The sequence below is a fragment of the Fukomys damarensis genome, unplaced genomic scaffold, assembly GCF_012274545.1.
Source record: "Fukomys damarensis isolate Sample0158 unplaced genomic scaffold, DMR_v1.0_HiC HiC_scaffold_2, whole genome shotgun sequence".
Taxonomy (NCBI): Eukaryota; Metazoa; Chordata; class Mammalia; order Rodentia; family Bathyergidae; genus Fukomys; species Fukomys damarensis.
The window spans coordinates 49,016,923-49,040,041 of NW_022900914.1; the positions used below are offsets into that span (position 1 = coordinate 49,016,923).

The 23,119-nt window shown below is 44.9% G+C and overlaps 1 protein-coding gene, 1 long non-coding RNA gene and 1 pseudogene across 8 annotated transcripts in view; 2 read left to right on the forward strand and 1 right to left on the reverse strand.

Annotated features, from left to right (window-relative positions):
* Positions 1-345: 345 nt before the first annotated feature.
* LOC104852100 (probable N-acetyltransferase CML1) lies at positions 346-20,091 on the reverse strand. 5 transcript variants are annotated; one of them, XM_033764796.1, is made up of 3 exons: positions 19,997-20,091; positions 3,347-3,430; positions 346-1,197 (listed from the first exon to the last, which is right to left on the reverse strand). In XM_033764796.1, exon 3 carries the CDS (start codon positions 1,123-1,125, stop codon positions 442-444), a length of 684 nt encoding a protein of 227 aa, XP_033620687.1. In that variant the 5' UTR covers positions 1,126-1,197; positions 3,347-3,430; positions 19,997-20,091; the 3' UTR covers positions 346-441. The 5 variants fall into 5 exon arrangements, with proteins under 5 accessions (XP_033620687.1, XP_019060859.1, XP_033620682.1 ...); XM_019205314.2 differs by lacking the exon at positions 19,997-20,091 and adding an exon at positions 3,806-3,929; XM_033764791.1 differs by lacking the exon at positions 19,997-20,091 and adding an exon at positions 3,806-3,929 and having other exon boundaries at positions 3,347-3,450.
* On the forward strand, positions 9,061-10,006 carry LOC104852235 (annotated as a pseudogene).
* A 68-nt stretch (positions 20,092-20,159) lies between the features above and the next one.
* LOC117286514 overlaps positions 20,160-23,119 on the forward strand; it is a 63,802-nt gene continuing 60,842 nt past the window's right edge. Inside the window, exons 1-2 of one of the 3 annotated variants that reach the window (XR_004517675.1) lie at positions 20,160-20,248; positions 21,872-22,004. This is a non-coding gene — a long non-coding RNA (uncharacterized LOC117286514). Of the gene's footprint in view, positions 20,249-20,279; positions 20,876-21,871; positions 22,005-23,119 lie in introns of those variants that run through there. The other 2 variants (XR_004517672.1, XR_004517674.1) reach the window with 2 other exon arrangements.

Consider the following 23,119-nt stretch of genomic DNA (forward strand, 5'->3'; position numbering starts at 1 on the left):
GACAGGTTTGGAAAAGCCTGGCTTCTTTTCTAGGGTTACTTTGACTCCTCTTTGGGACCTTGAACCCTGTCTCAGGCGAGTGGTACAGGATGGTGCCCAGATACCCAGCACTGCAGCCAACCCAACACATTTGCACAGAAGTCCTGAGACCAGTGAGGTGTGAGCCAAAACCAGCAGAAACTGCAGGCCACAACTTCAGAGAAAACATGTGTCTGGTATTGTGCTGTGGTCGTTTTTAAAGCAACATTATCGTGACACTAGAAACATGAGGAGGGGCAATGCACAAAGACAATGGAGGAGAGCGGCAACTGCCTGCAAAACACCATCACACGTGCCCAGCTCAGATCAGACAATCAGAGTTTATGGTTTGTAAGACAGAAATGTCGTACTTTGTGATTACAGCACAGTCAATCAGGTTTTTCTTAATACGAAAGAAAGAGATCACAGGCCCCCATCCCGAGCAGAAGGGAGTTGGTACAATAAATGAAATATAGGAATACCTGCCAGCCTCCAGATAATATTCATAAAATAATGGCCCGTCTTCCGGAAGCCCATGCCCTGGTATACGGCCAGGGCACTGCGCTGTATTATACTTGTCTCAAGCACGATTTCAACATAGCCCTGGTCCCGGGCAAACTGGAGGACAGTCCTGACCAGGTTTTTCGCTATCCCCTCTCCTCGGTGCTCCTTAGCCACTGAGAGGTGAAACAGCTTCAACTGCTTCTTCCCCAGTGGGGGATTCTTCACCGGCAGAGCACACACAGTGCCCACCACCTGCCCCCCACACTCGGCCACCCAGAAGCAGGAGCCGCACGCACTCAGGTAGGATTTGGTGATGTCAGCCATGTCTGTGCGCAAACATGTGGCCACATACAGCTTCCAGTTGTATCTGGCGAGGAACCACAACAAGAGCAGCAGAGTGAGGCTGGACGTGATCGCCAGGAGCCAGGAGCCAGAGAACAGGAGCAGGGAGAGGGGCACCCCGAGCTCAATCAGGAGGGTTCCAGGCAGCATCAGCATGTGGCGGAAGGTGGCAGGGACATGCTCAGTCATGCCCCTGCAGAACAAGTCCAGGACTGGTTTTCGGTCGCTCTCCCGATATGTGCGGATGTGATGAGGAGTCATGTTGCCACTTCTGTGTCTACCACTTTGCCCTCCAGGGGTTGCCAAATCTGCCTGTGTGACTTCCCTGCAGCCCTGCAGAAGAGGGAGAGCTGTGTGAGGACCCAACCACTCCTGGTCGCCCAGGCACAATGGAAACCTTGCTCAGTGTGTGTCCTTCTGCTGTGGCCCCAAAGGAAGCAGGCCACCAGCACCAGAGAAGAGAAAAGCACCCTGCCTTGTAGAATTGTTTGAGGCTTTAACACAATAACTTATATGAAGTGCTGCTGTATACAGTCCCTTCCACTGCAACTGCAATACACTACTCACTGGTTCTTTGAAGCTCTTGGTATATTGAGATGACACGTGTGACAGCCAGACCTTTCAGCCCTAGCCCCTTTGCTCTCTTCATAGGGTCTATCTATGGCAATATTCCTGTATTCTCTAGCAGGAGACAGAGCAAAATCTCTTTGACCCAAGTGTAAATGTATTGGATGCTGACAAGGTAAAAGGTTCAAGGACCAATATGGCCCAATTTTGAGATCCCCAAGACCCTTTGGATCTTTGGGCCCACACTGAGAGGCCTGAATTTGCAAGCATTACCTCTTAGCTCTTACCACAGAGGCAACAGTGTGCAGGGTGGCCTCAGCCTTCAGTTCCTAACAGAGTCCAGGAAGAGACTGTCTGAGGTCTGCCCCACTTCTGCACAGCAGATCTGAATGCCATTCATTGCTTGGCTCATGAATAATTTTAATCATAAAGAGCAAGGTCCAGTGGTAGGAAAGTGCAAGAACAGGAAGCTTTCATTTTTGTGATTCACCTTTTGATCCCTGGAGAATTATCTTGTAGAAGGACATGGAATCTGTCATCACTCTCATGAGAACCTGGACCACTTCCTGCTTTCTTCAGCCTCATCTCCTATCATGCAACATACTAAGCCCTGTGCACACTTTACCACGATTCTGTGCACATATGTGGTAGGAGCCTTGAAACCCTGTCTTGGCCTGGGGCTCTCTTATCTCGGGCCAGCTTCCAGGTCTCCTGGCTCAGTAACAAAGTCCTTCACAGCTGCACTTCTTCCAAAGCACCTGGTGGTGCATAGTCACACATCAAGAAACAGCGGCCACACACTTCCTCTCCTCCATTCAGCCCCTCAGGGACGGTGTGGATGCTCCTGTTCTATCATATATGTTCTTTGCGGGCCCCAGCAGAGCTTACACCCAGATAACAGGCACTAGGACAGTAGGCAGATGCCATAGGCCCAGGTGCTGGCTTAGAGTCACCGCCATCACACTGGCTCAGAAATTTTAGCTGAACTCCTAACTCTAAGCCTGGAAAAGCAAACCAGAGGGCAGTTGCTTCTCCATGGAATTCTCCTCTACTGAGGGGACTCTTGCTTTTTGCTAATGTGCTCAAGCCTACCTATATGTAATATCTGCAAAGGACTCTGAAGGTGTTGGCTTTCTCCTCTCGAGACTCCCTGAGCAGAGGACAGCAGACTCCTCTGGATTTCCCTCATTCTCACTATGCAGCAGGGGACAAGCGTGAACTTGTGATAAGGCCGAGATGCAGTGATATCGGTCATCCAGGGAAGAAGATCCTCTTGAGATTTCAGTATATGGATGCAGGTGGAGGCCCTCCCAGGTGTGGTAAGAGCCAGGAGAAACAGACATGAAGAAGCTGGCCTCAGTAGACAGTGAGATGACTCCTCAGGATGAGGAATAGAGGTCTGAACAGAGAGAGAAGAAGACACAGGTTTGGGGAAAGGAGGCTGACCAAACTGCCTTTGGAAGGAGTAGGTGAGGGCACCCAGGTGTCCACATGCAGGATATGTGGTGTGGATTCTATTCCAGGAGCAAGGGGAGCCACAGACATGCTCTTAGCAGCAAACTAAATGAACAAGGTGTTGGGTGTGCATGCATAGTCATCATTCTCTCTGCACATGGACCATGAATCAGGAGTCTAGAGTACAAAGATAAAGGCCCAGAGGCATGTGGATGATCCTGGAAAGGAGCTGGTCTCCAAACACAGCTGTGCAGGGAGAACAGTACCTGGTCAGGATTGCCCACCATAAACTATTGTACAGTTCTCTCTGATGCTATGCACAAGCATCTTTAGTGGCTGAGTTAGGCTTAAGAAAAGGCACATTTTTGTTCCTAATTTGCTGAAAGGTCTTGCTTGTCCAGTAACTTTTGCACCAACAGGCAGGAAACCACCACTATGAGAAGGTGAGCATCAAAAACACCTGATCAGAACACTGGTTCCTTTTCCTTCTTGCTGTGCGACCCTGAGCACGTCACTTAACATCTCGGAGCTTGTGTATCTTCATCTGAAAAGCACAGCAACACACTGTTGAGGATTGAACAGAATAACGTACATGAAGCACTGACACCGTTCTGTGTTCCCCTCCCCCTTCCTTATCCTTTCATTGTCTCTCTGGGCTTCTTGGTTTACTGGGATGGCACCTGGGGCACCAGACCCCATGTCTTCAGGCCTTTGTTCCCTCCCAGTTTCCATCTATTGCACAAGTCCTGTGTCCCCCAGAAAAAGATCAACAAATCCTCCTGCTGAGTGTGAAGGCATAGGCTGCTGAGAAGGCAAAAGGGGCCAAACTCCAAAATGGCTCGGCCTTGAGATCCCCAGAAATGTTCAGGGGCTCCCAGTCCACATGGAGAGCCCTCACCTTACCCCCCTGTCCACTTACCTGCTCTACCACGGAGCTGACAGACGGTGGCCCAAGCCCTCAGCCTCCACCTGGCACTGAGAAGACAGTGTCCAGGGTCTGCCCCAGCTCTGGGAAGCAGACCTGGGTGCCACCTCATTGGCTCCTGGGAAAATATGTTAATCATAAATCCCAAGGTCAAGGAGCTGAGTTGTAACTCAGCAGGGAGCCCCGGTACATTCACCCATGTGATCTTTGCAGAAGTAACCTGGAGGGCAAGGCAGGGTCTGGATGGGTCCACAGGCCTCACTCAGAGGAGGCTGCCACCTTCCTCCTGCTTTCTTTAGGATGCACCACCACTCACTCAGCACATCAGGTCTTCTCTGAGTCCAGGTGGTCTTCTGCACACTTCTGCTAGGAACCTCTGGACTGTGCCTGTTGCCTTGGGCTCATTCACTAAGGGGCAGAGTCCATGTTCCTTCCTCAAAAGCAAGATCTGTCACACCTGTGCTCCCTGGCAGAGCTGTACCTGTCCAAGGTCTATGGGTCCTGGGCGATTCTTCTCACTCACTTGCGTCTCTTCCTTCTCTCCATCAACTTGATTTGTATTTTGTATGCTTTGGTTTTTTATGTTAGGGAAGTTGTACTGAAAATAAGGAGGAGAATGGCTCCTGGATTTCCGGGTTTCACAAGGAATTTTCTCAATTTAGAATTACATATAGGTGAGTTGGGTAAAGGAATTGCTTATTTAGTGGCCACCTATCACAGGTGGCTCTAGATTTGAAATGATCAATTGAGACTCCGGATTTTTACTCCAATTCACTCACACAAGTATGTACAATAGATTGAGACCTCATACCTCCTTTTTTGTGGTTTTGATTTATTTCTTTTTGTTTTGGAGGTCGAACTAGGGATCTTGCCCTTGCTTGCAAGGCAGGTGGTAGAACTGAGCTAAATCCCTGGCCCAAAAAATTGAGATTTCGGAAGGAACTGGTTAATCTGCATTACAATTTTGTAGACATTCAGGATCTTAGTAGGGACTGGTTGCACCTCCCTTTATGAGGGAGTGGTCTGCCTCCCATGCTGCCTGAGACAACGCATTCTTTGTCCACAGTCCTAGTTCACTGTCTACTCTTCATTTTTATCAGGATGGCTGTTCACCCCACTCTATCTCAGCCCCTTCCAAGAGATAGCTGTCTTGCTCTTTAAAAAAAAAAATGAATGTTTTTGGTACATTTTAGATAAATATAATGATCACATCCATCCTGTAGAATTTGTACCTGTACGTGATGTATCTTTCTATATACTTATTGAGTTTATTGGTACATTTTAGGTATACATTATGATCATATTCATCATGTGAAATCTGTACATGATGTATCTTGGTTAGTTTTCCCCATTCCCCTGTCCTCCCTTCAACCTCTCCACCCCTCCCTATACACATAAGCTTTGTTTCCGTTTTTTCCTTATTTTCTTTCCTTTCTACCCCCACCCCTGCTTTGTTCCCCCTTCCCCTTTGAATATTTTCTTCCTATTTCACATATCTATTATACATTCTGGTCCTCATTTACACTTTACTTTTTCACACCAGAGAAACAATTCAGTATTTACACGAATGTCTCCCATTTTAACCTAAGGTTAGACGTCCCACTGGACCCAGCTGTTCCCTTTCTATGTGTATTCCCACAGGAATTAAATATGTGATGTATCTTTCTTCTTTTTTTCCCCATTTCTCTCCTCTCCCTTCAAACCCTTGTCCCCACTTTATTTACAAAAGCAGCTGGTTCCCACTGAGAACTCAGAATTTAAGACAGAGTGAAGCAAAACAACAGCTAATCATTTCAATAGGAAAAAGTAGACAGGTGAGTCAACCTTAGTAAGCTGTTCAAAAAACCTAGGACAAACTTTCCCACAGTATATAGAAGAAATGTTCTCTAACTGAGCCTTTTAATCACTTCTCTAAGGGACAGGGTGCCAGGTCACCACACTCAAGGATATTTGGGAGCATATTTTGTAACTGTAGAATAATCAAAGGTAGAATCAAGAAGGTGTGGTGGGGAGTGGGGAGTGAGGTTGGGACAGGAACCATGCCATGCACGGTTATGTATTACTGGAACCCAGCACTCTGGAAGCCGAGGGAAGAAGATCACAGCACATTCAAAGCCAGCCTGAGCTGCATAATGAGTTCAAGAGCAGCCTAGAATCCACAGTGAGATCCCATCTCAAAAACCCAAACTAAACCTACGTTGCTCATAGGTTGAACAGGGAAGAGGTCTAGGAACTGGGCCCAGCAGCTGTCCTAAAAGGAGGTCCAGAGACAAGGCAGGATAAATATCAGCAGCCCCACTCGCTTCCTCCCTCCCTCCTCCTCTTTCTGCCAACTCTCCTGCCCTTGCTTACTGGGCCAACCTGAGTGGATGCCAGGCTCAAAGGTTCCTCTTGCTATATTAGTACAGATAAGTTAATCTCTAGGCCAGAGTACTGTCAGGAAGAGACTAGAGTTGACTAGAGGGGAAAACACCTGGCATACAGATACATTTTTTTAAAAACCCACCTATCAATAGATGAATGGATACAGAAAACATAGCATTGGAGTGGGGAACTTAGCTCAGTGGTACTACACCCCCCTCTCAAGCACAAGGTCCTGAGTTCGAACCCTGGTACCAGGGGGCGGGGAGGAAGAAAATGTGGTATGTATAAATATTGGAGTAATTCTGTGCCATAAAAAAGGATACATTTAAGTGTTTATAGGAAAATGGATGCTGCTTGACAGCACAGTGTTATGTGGAATAAATTAGATACTCAAGGTTAACTGGTTTCTTTTATATGAGGAACCGAAAGTGTAAACAATTTAAAAAGCAAAACAAAGGATGGATAGGAAATGGGGAAAAAGAAAAAAAAAAGAGACTAGAAGGTAAATGGGAAGGAGAACAAGGGAGAGAGAAGGGATGGAAGGGAAAAGAAAAAATAATAGAAGAAAATTAAAGTTGGATGATCGGAAAAAAGGGAGATAGATCTTTTACAAATGGGAAGGGAGTGAAAGATGGATGGAGGAGGGAGAGGAGAAGGGGAAATAAAAACAAGATGTGCTATGTGCACGTACCAACTCCCCATGATGAACATGATTATGTACTTAAACATGTAATAATAAAAAATTTCAAAGAGCCCCAGCATTGTGGTGCACACCTACAATACCAGAACTTGAGAAGCTGAGTCAAAAGGATTGCTGCAATTTGAGGCCAACCTGGCCTACACAGTGAGTTCAAGGCCTACCTAAACTGAATAGTGAGATCACATCTCAAGGGAAAAGAAACAAAAGAAAAACACCCAGGAACAGGAAACTCTGATGGATACACAACTGCTTTCACTGGAAAAGCCACTAACTTACAAGGTTATGCTTCATCCTACACTGTGACCATTTGTACCGAGTGGTACTGGAGTCAACAACAACAACAACAAAAAGTCAGGAGCAGGGGAGCAGCTGCAGTGCTGGAGGAACTCCCTGATGCATAGGACCAGGGAATTAGGCCATCAGGTATAAATTGAGATGTGGATGGTGGCAGAGACCTTAGAGCTGGTGAGCCACTGGGCTCTTCTTTAAAAGAAGGCTCAGGGCTTAGAGCAGTTCCTATAGTTTAGAATTTGAAGGCCTAAAGACATTGCCACTGCAGTTACAGCTGAGTGTGCCCAGGCTTAAGGAGAACAGGGAGGAACACTGTCACCCGAATAGTGTCCCTTCCCCATCTTATCCCACAGCACACTCGAGACTGGTATTTGGGCTTTGATGTATAACCCTGAGACTAAGGAGCCAAATGCATGTGACCTATTAATCTAAAACCTTTTTCTTCCAGCACCAAATCCCCTCCAGTAAGGGTGCATTTGCTGAGGGAGCATTTCAGCTCTGAACTCAAAACACTGAACACCTGGCTACTCTTACAGTGTTGTTCTAAATTGGCTCAAAAATACCCTAAAAGACTTGGGGACTTGTATAAACTTTTCCCCAGAGAATGGCAGTACTTTATTTTTCTTCATTCAAAGGCTCTCAAGGAGTTGAAAACATTAACTGTCGTTACAGAAATAAAACCTTTACAAACTGTCTTCTGATTTTTCGCTTATTCCAATTATGCTTAGCTTAGTCTTTGCATCATCTGGCAGCTGTTGGATCAAGTTTTCATTTTCTCTTGATGTTTTTAAAGTGTGTTTAGGTAGTTGGTATTTAAAGGCACCATTGTCTTCTAGTTCTGAAATTCTCTCACATTGGTTCATCCTGGTGCCCATACAATCTTCTGGATTTGTGATTGAAAATATTGTGTGCACTCTTAAGTCTTTGGTGAAATTGTCATTAATGTTTTGAGTGATGCTGTTTAGCTCTTCTTGCTTTCTCTTAGTTTCTTCTGAGAGCTCCTACATCCTTTTGGTTATTACTTCCATTACATGTTTAGTTATATCTTCTCTAATCCCACTGAGTATCACTTTGAGCTGTTTTCTAACCTCCTCTGCTATGCTTCTGAGTAATTTGGGTGTGTGGTTTTTATACTATTCTGCCCCTTGGTGCCTCCTAGATTGGCTTTAGGGGACTTGGGGGTTTAAGGAGCCGTTTTGCTGACTTTTCTTCCTAGTCTTTTATTGTTTCTGTTTGTTTCACCTGTTTTGTGTTGAGGTTTGTAGATGCTTCTAGTCTAAAGAGTCTGTTGCTAGTATTGAGGTCCCTTTAGGCGCTTTTCAGTGATGTACTTTGTGCGCGACTCTCATCCTTTGCCACAGCCCCAAGATTTGTCTGCCTTGGATATGCTGGGAAAACAGGATGTAGTCTAGTTAGTCCACTCAGGGAATGCACTCCAGTATTTTCACTGTCACAAAGACAATTTGAGTGTTGGCTTACAGAGAAATAGTGACAATTATGGGATCGTGTTAATACGAAAGGAAACACGTACCGTAGTTTACCCGAATCAAGTTAGATATTAATATACCATAAGAAGCAGTTATGTACCTCCCTTATTCCTAGAAAAGAAACTGTCAATATTTATGTAAACACAAAGGCGACCCAAGTATTGACTTACAGCTAATATGTACTGAGCAGGAGTAACATCTATCTCTCTGCTAGTAGCAGAAAAGAATTTAAATGTAATTTTACAAAGTTAACTATCAAATGACTCAGAAAGCTTTGTGGTTATACTGCTAAAAATTCAGGGTTTGGGAAGTGGGGATACAAAAAGGAAACTTTGAATCTTCAAATTCTATGACATGAGACAGAGGAGAGAGAAATGGTACAAAGGATCTCATTGGGATGTAGAAGGATGTCCACAGAATGGGTCGAAGGTAGGAAAAAAAAAACTAGCAAGAAACAGAAAAGGGCAGGCCACAATCTCACACAGTTCCGGGGCGCACACAGCTGCCAGTCCCGTGGCCTGTGCAGCTGAGGTCCACTGGCGCTGAAAGTGCACTGGGTCCAGCGGTTCCTGTCCCTGAGTGCAGCCCTGCAGCTCGGGCCTTCGGTCTGACCCAGGGCACGGCTTCACCTTTGGAGGAGTTGCAAAATGTTGTAGAAGAGGTAAAGGTGATGCTGGAAAAGGCCACAAGGAAGAGAGTCTGTGATGCCCTGATGGCTGAAAAATCCAAGATTGAAACAGAAATAAAGAACAAAGTGCAACAAAAATCAAAAAACAAAAAAGAAACCAGAATTTCTTGACAATGAAAAGCCAGTTGCTGTGGTTGCTCCCATCACAACAGGATATACTGTGAAAATCAGTAATTACAGATGGGATCAATCAGGTAAGTTTGTGAAAATCTACATTACCTTAACTGGAGTTCGTGAAGTTCCTGCTGAGAATGTAGAGGTGCATTTCACAGACAGGTCATTTGATATTTTGGTAAAGAGTTTAAATGGGAAGAGTTACTCTATGATTGTGAACAATCTCTTGAAACCCATCTCAGTGGAAGTCAGTTAAAAAAAAATCAAGACTGACACAGTTCTTATGTGAAAAGAAAGCAGAAAATACACGATGGGAGTACTTGACTCAGGTTGAAAAAGAATGCAAAGAAAAAGAAAAGCCATCCTATGATGCTGAAACAGAGCCTAGTGAGGGATTAATGAATGTTCTAAAGAAAATTTATGAAGATGGAGATGATGATATGAAGCGAACCATTAATAAAGCCTGGGTAGAATCAAGAGAGAAGCAAGCCAGAGGAGACACAGAATTTTGAGACTTTTAATTCCTTCTGAGAACTATTATATGGAATGTTAGTGAGCTGCACATATAAATTTGACAGATAACTACAAAGCCTTCAAAGTAAAGACAATGAATTCTCCATTTCTTATTGGAGGACTTATTTAAATAAGATATGCATATTAAACATTTCCTCCAAAGATGGTTTCAGTATACCCTGGTCATTTGTTCAAGAAAGGGTTATATGGTATGCTCATTGAAATATAAAAAGCAAGTCTTGTCTACAGAAAACAATACAGTATATGTGGGTTTTTTTTGGCTAGGAGATAGAAAAAACTATTTGCTTGGATGTAAGCTATAGATGTCAGCTCCTACTAATGTAAGAATAAGAGTAAAACTGAATTTTTATATAAAACTCAAATTTGTGCCCATGCTTCATATTTGCTGTAGAGAGGATGAACCCCTATCACCAGCTTGAGCAGTGCATATACCAGAGATTACCATGCACTATGTACTAATAAGCCAATCACAAAATATATTTATGACTATAGAATTTAGAATAGACAAGCATCTTCATATAGTAGCAGTAAGTTCTACCATGGATCAGAGACTACCCATAAAGCAAAAATAATTAACTTAAAAATCCATCTATTCCTATGTTCAATAAAGATGGATTTTTATGGAAATAAAAGAAAAAGGAGAACAAAGAAATTATACAGAGAGTAAAAAGACTGAAGTAACTAAGGGGAGAACACTGAAAAGGGAGAAGTGGGGGGAAACAGAGAAATAAAAATAGAAAAAATAGATTAGAACCAAGGCTGAAGGACGAAGGAAGATGGTACCCAAGACTCAGGAAACTGGTGAAGAAGACAGGAGGGAAGGAAAGTAGAAGAAAACACAGACAAGAACAAAACAAAATAAATATTTTTTGGAAAAAAAAGTGTTCACACAGAATAACAAACATATACAAACAAATAAAAATTAAAAAAAAATAAAAGCAAAGAAAAAAATTTCTGTGATTTCAAGCCTGTGGTTGTCTTGTGGGGTCTATCATTTTGTGGCAGTGCCCCATCCTAGGTATAACTCCGCTCTCACTGGTACACAAAGGAGGCAGTCATAGCTGAGTTCCATGCTGGCCAGCAAGCCACCAGTAGGATTAGTGTGGAGTTCTGGTTCTGGAACTTTTAAATCTGTAAGAATTCAGGCTGAACTGGCCCTCTGATCATGGAGGTAGGGCCTTAGTCAATTTAGCTTAGAATGCTGGGTATCTCTTGGTGGCCTGATCATGGCTTCCTGACAATGGACATCTCCCATGGTTGTCCCTCACCTAGCCACTGTGGGAGTTTAACATTCAGAGTCCTGAGATGAAGCCAACAAACAGCTGCTCTGAGTCCCGGGTTCAGGTGGCCCCTCCCTAGAATGGCACACACTTGGACTGGTGTCACACATCAGGTGTTACAGTGCACAGCATCCACTGCCCTTGTTGCACTGGAGCATTTCTTCCTGAAGCCCTCTGGAGTCACTCACATTTGCTGGGTCTCTGTAGATTCGAGCTGGGAAATAAATGCAGATTGCCTCTCCCCTTTTCTGCATTGTACTCTGTTCTCTTCAATTTTTCAGTAGGCTCCAATTTTCTGATCATATCATGGAAAAAGCCATGTGACTGGCTTTGGCCCGGTGAAACAAGATAAGCAATCTCTGTCGTTTCCACGCGGAAGAAACACACACAGTGCTCCCCTTTAGCTATGCAGTGACCCAGGAGCACAGGCTGAAACAAAGTCATCAGCATCTGGGTTCCTAAGTCACCATGGTGAGTCTTCCTAATGAGCCACACCAACATGCAGAACAAGACCGAAGTTTCTGTTGTATTCAACCAATTAGCTTTAAGAACTGTTTGTCACTGCAGCTTAACTAACCCAACAGTCCACAAACTATAAATCTCTCCGATCAAATCCTGCCCACCACTTATTTTTGTAAATCAGGGTTGACTGGGACACAAGCATGCTCTTTATTTACATATTATCTGTGGCTGCTTTGCACTGTAACTTTGTATTTGTGTAGATGCCATAGACACAGCCTACAAGGGAAAGAATATTTACTGTCTGGTTCTTCAAAGAAGAGTTCCACTTTTCTGACTCTTAACCCAATCTATCTTCACTGACACAGTCAAGTGCATAAAATACAGTGACAAAAAATCCAGTCTTTATCAAAACATAAATTTACACTAGCTGTATGGCCTTGGGTGACTGACTTAATATTTTTACAAGCTTTTCAATGCTTCCTGGGTAAAATGAGAGTAAAAGCAGCATTTACTTCATAATGCCTCTGTGAGAATTAAATGGAGTCATGCAAGGAAAATACCAGAGAACAAGATCCAGAATCTTAGAAGGGGAGTGCTGGAACAGGTTGAGGTGAAGCGTGGGATGTGAACAGTTGGATATAAAAGTACAAAGGTAAGAAACCAGTATGCTCACTGTAGACAATAAATGCTTGTAATTTTTCTTTTACTTATATAAAAAGTATATCTCAACAGATTTAGAAGACTTCAAAACAAAACCAAAAAAAAAAATCTGGCAAATATGGCCCCTGTCATGGAGGTAGGAATCTCTTTTCCCTTTGTCTAAAGTCATTGGCACTCACAGATGGGCAGGTACCCTGGATGAATGCAGACCCACAGTGCAGGCATGTCCTCTACTTGAGAACAGGTTAGTTTTTTAGATCTCGGAGCAGTTCGAGGAGCTGGCTGTTTACAGGATGATATTTTTTTCTGTCTTTAAAACTCTTAGCAGATGCCTGGTGTGGTGGCACATGCCTGTAATCCCAGCACTCAGGAGGCTGAGGCAGGAGGATCGCTGTGAGTTCAAGACCAGCCTGGGCTACATAGTGAGACCCTCCAAAAAAAAAAAAAAAAACACCTCTTAGCAGAACGCTAGGCTGAACATCACATTCAAGTTGTAATACTTCAGGGTTGAAAGTGTTTTCTTTCTCTCAAAACTTATACAGAGGCTTTCTAGGTGAGTTTTGTTTTGTTTTGTTTTTTCTTCCCACCATTCTATTTCTCCAGGGCCAGAAGACTTTCTCTAGTGCCTTTTGAAACAGGAAACAAGATTAGAAAAAATGCCCATTTTGTATCTAGCTCAGACATAGCAGAAGCTCTGAGCTTCCTCGGACCTCCTAACATCTGGAGAAAGGAATTCAGAGCACTAGCATTTCTGACCTCTCCTGGACTGTCAGTTTCCCTATGGTCAGTGATATCCTGTACCCTCTTGCACCACAAATAACACTATGGCCCTGGCAAGAATAACCTCGGTGGTCCTCAGGACGGGATCCTGAGGGCTTCCGTCCCAAGCAACAGGCTTTGAGATGGCACAATGAAGGACAATGTTGTTTTCAGAAAAGGTGCAAGTCACTAAGGTCTGGATTCTTGCCAGATAGTCAGGACTGGGTCAAGAGGAGGAAGATGCCGAGTTCGCACAGGAATCTGATGTGTGGTGATGGACCCCAAGAGGTCCACAATGCCATGAACTTCTCCCTGGGCCCAGGTACTTCTGGGATGATCCATGTGATCACGTGTTTTAGTCCCTATCATACACACGCATAGGATTTTCACCCAGCAAAAGAAGACTAGAGTCCAGACTGGGCTGAGGGCCAACAGCAGGGTTCTGGCTGCCCTGAAGGTAGTTTCTGGGGTAGAGGGTGTCTGGGAGACAAGGGTGAAGAGCCTGCCCTGTGGTCCTGTTTGCCTCCCGGGCTTTGTCAGTCACCTAAACCTGTCTTTCTGCCTCATACTGAAGAGATGGTTCCAGTATCTGAGACATTCTCCCTGAGTGTGGGCCAGGAAGAAAGGCCTGAGTCCTGCCAACACACTGCTATATATGACCATGTATACTTGGAGCCCTCACACGGTCCCTGGATAGGTGTTACTGTGTGAAGTCTTCCAGGCCTGAGTAGCCTAGGCTTTGGCTCCAGACATAGGCGCTCAACCGCTCACCTCCATTTCCAGGTATGCCCCATACTCCCCTTAGTCTTGGACCCATGATACACAGCATCTCAGCTTCTCTATGCTTCTCTGTCCATCCAGATGGCAGGTGGGGAGCATCTGCTTGAGCTACCTGTCCTCTGCTGCCCTGAGCTACACAGCATTTACTCTGGCTATAATTTGAGGGCAAGGCTTTTGATGGACATAGGTGTGGTCACCTGTGTATAGAAAACCAGACTTTCTGGAACTCAGTTTGTTGAGGATCACCTGATTTGAGCACTTGAGGCCAATGTCCTGCACCAGTCCTACCAGCTTGTAAAGACTTCCTAGGGTCCCTGTCTGGCCATACTCACACAGGGCCTCATTTCCAACCACATCCCTTATACCAGGTTCTCTCTGGGCCACACCTTCCAATACCACCTGTTACAAATGAACTCACCCTAGGCCAGCTGCCCATTCACTTTCCCTTCCTGGGCTCCAAGGCTGTTCATCAATTCCTAGTGCCTTCTAAGTGCTCTTTGCCCCCCACACCCGTTTTTAGTAGCACCACCAAAAAGAGGTATTTGTCAACAGTTCTACTCATTCTTAGTTCCATATTTTATTCTCACCTTCTAGCACACTCTGAATACTGGGTACATGTATTTATGTTTATTTCTACTTAGTAAGCAAAAAAAAAGGAAAGGTAATTTCCTCTTTGGTCCACGGATATATCTTAAATGTCCAGAGCAAGCCTGCCCCTAGTAGGTACACAATCAAAGTGTGTTGCTACCAAACAACACATAAGCAACTTACATATTCTAGCAACTGGGAAGAGACATATTTACTGGGAAAGTACAAAGCTCACATTCAAACTGCTACTCTCCCTTGCACTGGCCCTTTCTTTTTTTTTTTTTTTTTTTAAGTTTTTATATGCTGGCCCTTTCTAAGAAATACTATTTGTAATTTTATATTCTGAAGGCAAGGCCCTGTTTTGTGTCAGGCTCACACAATCAAGATATGCTGTGAATTAAGATGTGCCTTTTGGATAATATATGGTTTTTAGGGGGCTGGGGATTTAGCTCACTGGCCCTGTGCACCAGCATCGCAAGTGCAAGATCCTGATGCTGAGTTTACTTCCTGGTACCAAAAAAAAAAAAAAAAAAATACACACACACACACACACACACACACACACACTTGGTTAGAATTGGAGTTCCACCTCCAGTATACATCTTTCCTCTGACCTCTGTACCTAATTTGTACAGTAGGTGTCAAATCAGCACTGATCACTGGCTCCAGGGTGCCACCACCATCTCTAAGGAAACGAATTTATATCTTTTATCTCTCTACACTATGAGGTCCTTGTGAGTTTAGAGCCATCAAAACACTTCTCTCTCCTTATTTCCACATTCTGAAATCAACAAATAAAATGTGAGACATCTGGCACACTCACAATATTGACCACCCCCCCTCTTTACCAAGTCCTCAATCATTTCCCCTCACCCAAAGTGAACTTGCACCCCTGTAGCCATTGCTTTCCATCTTCTCTTCTCTCCAAACCTTGGTGAACTTAGTTTGTCAGGACAAGCTGCTTTGGATTTGCATGTGTTGGCTGAGACATTACAGGAGAATTTTCTCCTCACATGGAGTGTTGCAGTCAGATTCCACTTGACTTTCCTGTGGCCCTTGGCCCCTTCCATGACTAGTCATTCCCTTCACCAAGGCACAGGAATGGAAGGTACATCGGCACACCTTTGGGCCCCTCCTCTGATCCTCCAGGAGGAACTGGAACAGCCCCACCAGCAGACTGTGCATTTGGTCAGGGAGGAGGAACAGGGAGGAGCCAATCAGAGGGACAGAGCTTGGCAGCCTCAAAGCAGGAGGACAGTTTCTGACAATCTCCTCCTCTTGGAAGTCGGCATCTATGTTGTATACAGAGAGAGATGTCCAGTATGAGCACACATAACACTATCAGTCTCGGGAACACAGTAAGATTTCTGCCCACTGTTGTTTTCAATAGTTGCGGAGGCAACATACGCAATTGTAATGAGGAACACACTGTCAGGAGCAAAGGACTCAATCTCTACATTGGTCACAATGCACAGGATAAGGCACTTCCTACTCACCAGTTATCTTTCCAATCAAATTCTCCTTTCCCCTGTCCAGGAAACTGCAGTGCTGAACCCACAGAGGTATGGATGAAAGAGAGTTGGAAGACAACATGCCGGCCAAGAGAACAGGAGTAGATTTGCAGCAGAATTAGCAAAAAATTCCAGGTTTGGGTGACTGGGGAGTGCCAGGGCTGGAGCAGGGGAAAGCAAGGCTGCAGGGTTGAGTCTGGATACCAAGACAGGATGTGTCCCTGGAGGGAGCTTCCACAAGTATAGGGTAGGAACCTGGGATGTCCTACCTGGTGTCCAGGATACCTCTGTCACCTCACTATGACATCATTTCCATCATGTCCTTCCTTGCCCCCCCCAACATTCTGGCTCCTTAGCCTGAGCAGGGTCTGACTATGCAGGCCTCCAGTTAGTAAAATGATCTTTTTCTGCTACTGCATAAACCCTTCCACTTGGGGACCACTATGTATCAGAGATGAAGTAGCTGGGAAAAGGACAGACCTGCAGTCATCAGCTTAGACTCACCCTTGTATTGGAAGCTTGCAGGATGACATCACCCAGCCTGAGGCACTTATAAAAGTTCATACTCATTTAGGAAGAGAGGCTGGGACTATGATACACCCTAATTTGGGCACATAGGAACCATACCCATCCCACACTGTCCTCCTGGACATATAGTGATGCTCTATGCCTGATCTCCCTCAGCAATTCTGGCTCACATGACAAGTCTGTCCAACAGCAAGAAGGTTCTACTTATCCAGGCTGACCATGGTAACATACTTCTCTCCAGCCTGCACTGCTTGCCCCTCTCCAGGAACAGGAGACTACTCAATATGGGGTGCTTCACTGCTACAATTCTTATAGTGCCACATCCTTTACTGTGTGTCTGTATAGTTCCTCATACAGAAGCAGCTCCATTTCTCCCCAAGTCAGAGAGATTTCCACATGCTACACCTGCAAACTCTGGAGAGGGCATCAAGCCTGTTTTTGTACTGGTAGCCTTTAACCTTGCCTGAGGTTACTGCTAGAACACAAGGAAGGTCAGAAAGGTCACAATTTCAGCCAAAACCAGAACTTCTGTAAAGGTTCCTGAGACACTTCACACTGTACAACCTAGTCCAGCAAAAAAAAAAAAAAGAATAAGTAAAAGCTGGAATGTACAGTCATGAAATAAACAGGTTATTATTGTTTTGTGTTGATTTTAATGCAACATTACCCTGGTGCTAGACAAGGGGCACACGGGCATCCCAGAAAGGCAGACTAAAGGACAGTATCCAGCAACCCGACCTCACTATCAAACAGGTTTAACTCTGATGTCCAACAGCAATGAACTTTTAATGGGTATGCAACAGGAATGTCACAGTTTGCTTGTTACAATAGAAGAAGCATTGGATCCTGACCAAAACACAAGGTAACAAATCACAGACCAACTTCCTAAGTAGAAGAAGAGTAGCCACTAGCCTGCAGGGCCTGAAGAGAATGAATGGCCTGTCTCCTGGACATTGACGTCCAGGTAAAGGGCCAGGGAACTCTTGAGCAACATGCTGGTGTCAAGCATTGCACCATAGCCCTGGTCCCACAGTCCTGACCACAGGTTTGCTATCCTAACTCCTCAGTGATCTTGGATACTAGGAGGTAAAATGGCCACAAGTGCTTCTTCCTTGGGGGAACATTCTTCAACGACACAGCAAACATAGTGCCCGTCACCTGTCCCTTTTCAGCCACCCACAAGCAGGAGCCACATGTACACAGGAAACATTTGCAGATATTATCCAGGTCACACTGCAAATATGTGACCACATAATGCTTCCAGGGTTATCTGACAAGGGGCCATAGGAAACAAGGAGGGTGACACTGTACACAAGAACCTGAATCGCTTCTCAGCCTTTTAGCTAAGATCAAGTGTAAAAACCTGAAGTCAGGATTGAGTGGTGGGTTTTCTGTGTTTGTTTTCGTTTGTTTATTGGTACTGGGGACCAAACTCAGAACCTTGCCACTATCCTGTATTTGCTGATGTGATAAGGAGCCATGTGGACACTTCAGCATCCAATCTCAATGCTCCAAAAGAAGCCACGGCAGTGACCACACACCTCCCAGCCTTCCAGAACCACACAGATCCTGCTTGGTGTGGGTTTGTCTGTTGTCATCCAAAACAAAGAAGGCTACCACGACTGAGAGATTGTGATGGTCAAAAGCACCTCACTAAAACTCGGTTTTCTCCCTTACCTAGGAGGGGAACCTGGGTAAGTCACTTAAGCCCTCTGAACCTGTGTCTTCATCTGAACAACAAGGAAAATAACACTTGTCTTCTATGACTGGGTGAGGATGAACAGAGTAAGTTATAGGAAGCACTGATTTATAGTCCGTGCCCTTCCACCCTAACTGCCCTGTTACCTACTCTCCGAGCATACTAGTATGTTGGGAAGGAACCTATGGCACCCAGACATCATACTCCTAACTCTGTTCCCTCCAAGACTCATGCATGGCAGAAATCCTGTATGTCCACACAGCACTTTCAGCAAAGGCTCCCTGACCCAACTGTATAGATTTAGACTGCTGAGATGAAAAAAGGCCAGAGCCAGAAAAGAGAGGCCTGTAAGTAGAGGAAAAGTTGTCCATTAAATAAATTAAATGAATAAACATTCCAGGCCTCCATTTAGACTCTGGAACCTGTACCAATGTCTTCTAACCTGATACCACAGAGCAAAGAGTGTCCACCGCAACTTCAGCTCTCAGACTCGAGTCTCATCCAACAGAAACTGACTAGACCCTGCCACAGCTCTGGTAAAAAGAAATGGGTGCCCCTCACTGACTGGCTCCTGGAAGTTTAACAATTGTGCACTCCAGGGTCACGGAGCTAGAATGTGACAGAGCACAGGGCCTAGGTCTCTTCGCTGGGGAATCAACCAACAGGATCTCAAAAAGTGTGTGGGATTCCTCCCCTGGGGGGAAGCCTGCCACTGCTTTTCCTGTTCCCTCAGGATCTCTCATCAGACACACTCAGAAATCTCTCAAGTCTTCCCAAGTCCCCTGCACCCACGTGCTAGGAGAATGGAGTCTCTGCCTCTCTGCCCCTAACCCTGGGATCTCTCATCACAGCCACAGTTCGCATCCTACGACTCTGTAACAAGGTCCTTCACAGCAATGCTTATCCCTGCTGAAAACTGGGCAGAGACCTGATCCATGACGAATGGATCCTGGACAGATCCTCACATTCAAGCCAAACCCACCCCGCCCCAGGCCCAGGCACACACAGAGTCCCATCCTTCTTCCTCGCCTTCCTGCAGTCCCTCTACAGCAGTGTGTACAGTGAGTGACAAGTGACACCCAGCCGACAGGCACTTGCAGTGATTAGCTAGTGTGCGCTGGTGGTGGCTGAGCTCCTTTCACAACGTAACGCAGATGTTCTCAATCTGAGGACCTCACAATGAGCCCTAACGTTACATCTCGAGTCCTTGCTTCTTCTGCTAGCTCTGCAATGGTTCTCTCTCAAGTTCAACTCCGCAAGTTCTTCAAAGGGTCGATCCTCTCCCTTCATCTCTTTCTTATCCTGGTTCATTCCTCCTTCCCTCCTCGCTGTCTGTTTGCCACAGCCTGGAGTTCGGGGCTCTATTGTATGAGCTCCTCTGAGGACCGAGCACATCTCTAACGAATCTTTAGTCCATCCGTGCTGTTTTTAAAAGACAGGTTTCGCTGGTTTTCCCACGCTGGCGCTGAACCCCCGCCTCAAGCGATTCTCCTGCTCAGCCTCCCGGGACCACAGGCGAGAAGAGGCTGCTGGGCTGCTTATGAGTTCTCCTCACTACACTTTCCTTCTCGGGGAAAGAGGCTGACTGGATCATAAATTCCATGTTGGATTCCCAGGGGATGGCCCTGGTACCTACGTGATGAATATCAGCAGTGGAACCACATGAACGTTAAACTCGTCAAGTGCCAGGGATTTGGGTCCCCTCCCAACCCCGCCTACTAAACACTGACAAGAACTCACCCTTTTGCTCCTGGTCCGTTCCTAAAATCTCCCGGATGGAAACAAATCCCTCTACTTTTGGGTGCGATGCGCAATCCTCCCCCTCCCCCAACCAGTTTCCTCGGTGGACACGAGACTTCCCCGGATGTCCGCGGTAGTGATCCCATTGGTCGGTTCCCTGACCCTTCCCCCAATCCGAGTCCTGGCCGCTGATAGGAAGGGGAACACTTGCTACTGCAGCGGAGGCGGGAAGGAGCTGGCGCGGAAGTAGAGGTCTGCTCCTGAGTTCCGGCTTTGTGCCCAACCCGCTTTGGGCTTGCTGGGATCTTTCTCTTTTTATTTCTCTACACGGCATTAACAACAGGAGATGTACATAGCCTCTTCCACTGCACGAGATTCCATGGCAGTGGAACTGAGTTTGCTTAATACTCTGACAGGAGTCATTTAGACACAGTAGAATAGATGTAACTTCCAAACCTGCTAGGTATCCGAAATGCTAGTTCGCGTTCTCTAAAATCTTAGAATGAATTCTAGGGACAACGGAGGTTAACGTAGGGAGAATTTATTGAGGGAGAGAGAGCTCCTGTCTGAGAGGGACAGGAAGGGACACCCGGAAAGTGGGTTACCCACTCACCCTGCTTCTAAGAGGTGTCTCATGGGACAAAGCCACAAGGTGAGGTGGGTTCAAGAAGGGACAAAACTAAGTCATATTACAAGTACAATCACTTAGGTAATATTGGCCCAATGAAAAATCACAAGGTGGACATGAGAGGGGACAAAATTATGATCAACCAATAGGATTCCAACAAGTGCAGTCGCTTAGGACCTATTGATTAAACGGGGATCCGATGGGGAAGCAAGTCACATAGAAAGCATACAAGGAATGAACAAGGATTTCAGGTAAGGGATGGGTCAGGGACCTTTCCTGGAAGAGTTTGTTAAGATCTTGGTCTCCTGCCCAGGTGATTGATACCTACTTAGAATGTCAGTCAGTGCTACTTATCCCTAGGGGAAGCAAGTGTGTGTCGGGGGTGGGTGGTGTGGGGGGGTGGCTAGTAGTTTGTCTTCTTTTAGAATGTGGGCCTTAATTGAATGTGTCTTGATTGTCCACCCTGTTGGCTTCTGGATTGTTCCCAGTGTGGGCTCCTCTAGGGCTGGCCCTGTCTGACTACAAGATATCTTATTAACTTACGATACTGGAGCTGACTCAGCTCAGTGATTTGAGAGATTTAAGACACAGGGTGACAGTACATGGATGAAATAAGCCTCTTTCTCTTCTGTAGGTTCCCAAAGGTCAGCCTCTTTATCTTAAGTAGCTCTTGAGATTTGATGTGTCATCTTTCTATAACCTCCAAGGGAGGGTAGAGGCTACAAATTAATTTCCATTTAATTATGAGGCTTGTCTTTATCGGTACAACACTTCTTTTTAGAGAAACACGAATTAGCTTTTCGAGGAGGATATTTGCTATGGAGAAAAATAGGAAAAGAGAAGGATCCCAGGCTGCAGGTAGAACTGCGTATTGTAAATAGGGTAAATCAGAAAGATATTTACAAAAGGGGCCATTTGAAGCAGTGAATGTAGGAGGTCTAAAAGCAAAATGATTATGTCTAGGAGGCCAGCCCTCCAGGCAACAGAAGAGTTCTGAGTCAGAGAGTGGTATAGTTTCAATAGAAAGAAATGTGTATTCCTACCTCTCCATGCCATGGGATGAAAGGGAGTCGAGTCAGGCGAAGTTCCCAAAGAAAAGAGAACACATGGAGCTGACATCACCAGAAAGCAGGAAGCAAACTTTAATTTTACAACATAAGGCTGCATCAGATCATGAGAGTTGGAGCTGCAGCTGTTGAGCTCATGAGCTGTGTCCTTTTTTATCAGCTTTTTTTTAATTTTTCCAGTACCAGGGATCAAACTCAGGACCTTGTACTTTCCAGGCAGGCGGGGCACCACTGAGCTAAATCCTCCACCCCTTTACCAGCTTTTCTGAGACACTTTAGGAAAAACAGCTGCAGGACCTCGCATAGCCACATGGTAAGTACGTACGTGGTCACTCATGTTGACTTGTTATGATTATAACAAAGTCTGTCATGCACCTTCACTGAAGAACGAAACCTGGGGTTTGACACATTTCTCTCAGGCCCACCCCACCTACATGCCTTTTTTTGTTCTATTTTCTCATTATCTCTCTTCATTTTTAGTACTGCACTGTATTAATTTGAATGTCTCTAATGGTCAAAGGCTGAATATTTTTTCATATATCTGTTGTTTATTTGCATTTCCTTTTCTGTGAAGCGTCTGTTCATTTCTCACACCCATTTCATTTCTATGATTAATTAAGAGCATTGGTACAGTTTAGATACACATAATGATCACATTCATCACATGGAATTTGTACCTGTACATGATACATCTTCATTCTTATTTGTTTCCCATTACTCTCCCCGCCCTTCTATCCCTCTTCCCCTTCTTTGCAAGAGTTTTGTTGAAAATTTATCTTTATTTTCTCATTTTTTCTTGTCCCTTCATTCCTTTCCTTCCTCCTCCTCCCTTGTGCCCCTTCCCATTTGAATAGTTTCTTCCTATTGTGCAATATTTATTGTACATTTTGGTCTTTAGGTACACTTTCAGTTTCTCACATCAGAGAAACAATGCTACATTTATACAAGAGTGTCCGATTTATTTCACCTAATAGTATGGCCTCTAGGTGCATCCATTTAGCTATAAATGTCTCAAGTTTATGCTTCTTTATGGCTGAGTACTACTCCATTGTAGAAAACCCCACATTTTCTTTTCTTTTTTTTCTTTTTTTTTTTTTTTTTTTTTTTTTTTTTTTTTTTTTTTTTTTTTTTCTCGTACTGGGGAGTGAACTCCAGTCCTTGTGCTTGCAAGGCAGGACACCGAACCACTGAGCTAAATCCCTGGCCCCACCATTTTCTTTATCTTACACTCCTTTAGTTGTCTCTTTACTCTGTTAGTGATGTTTTTTCAATGAGATGAGATCCAAGTTGTACATTCTGGTAATATTTCCTGTGTGATCATGATTTCATTCATACAGTCATTGCCTACATCCATGTCTTCAAGTGTTCCACCTATTCGCTCTTCTAGCAGATTTAGTATTTCTGCTTTAATATTTAGATCTTTGGTCC

Bases quoted from the DNA above. Each gene is read 5' to 3' on its own strand.
- LOC104852100 (XM_033764796.1), bottom strand. From the start codon at position 1,125: ATGACTCCTCATCACATCCGCACATATCGGGAGAGCGACCGAAAACCA.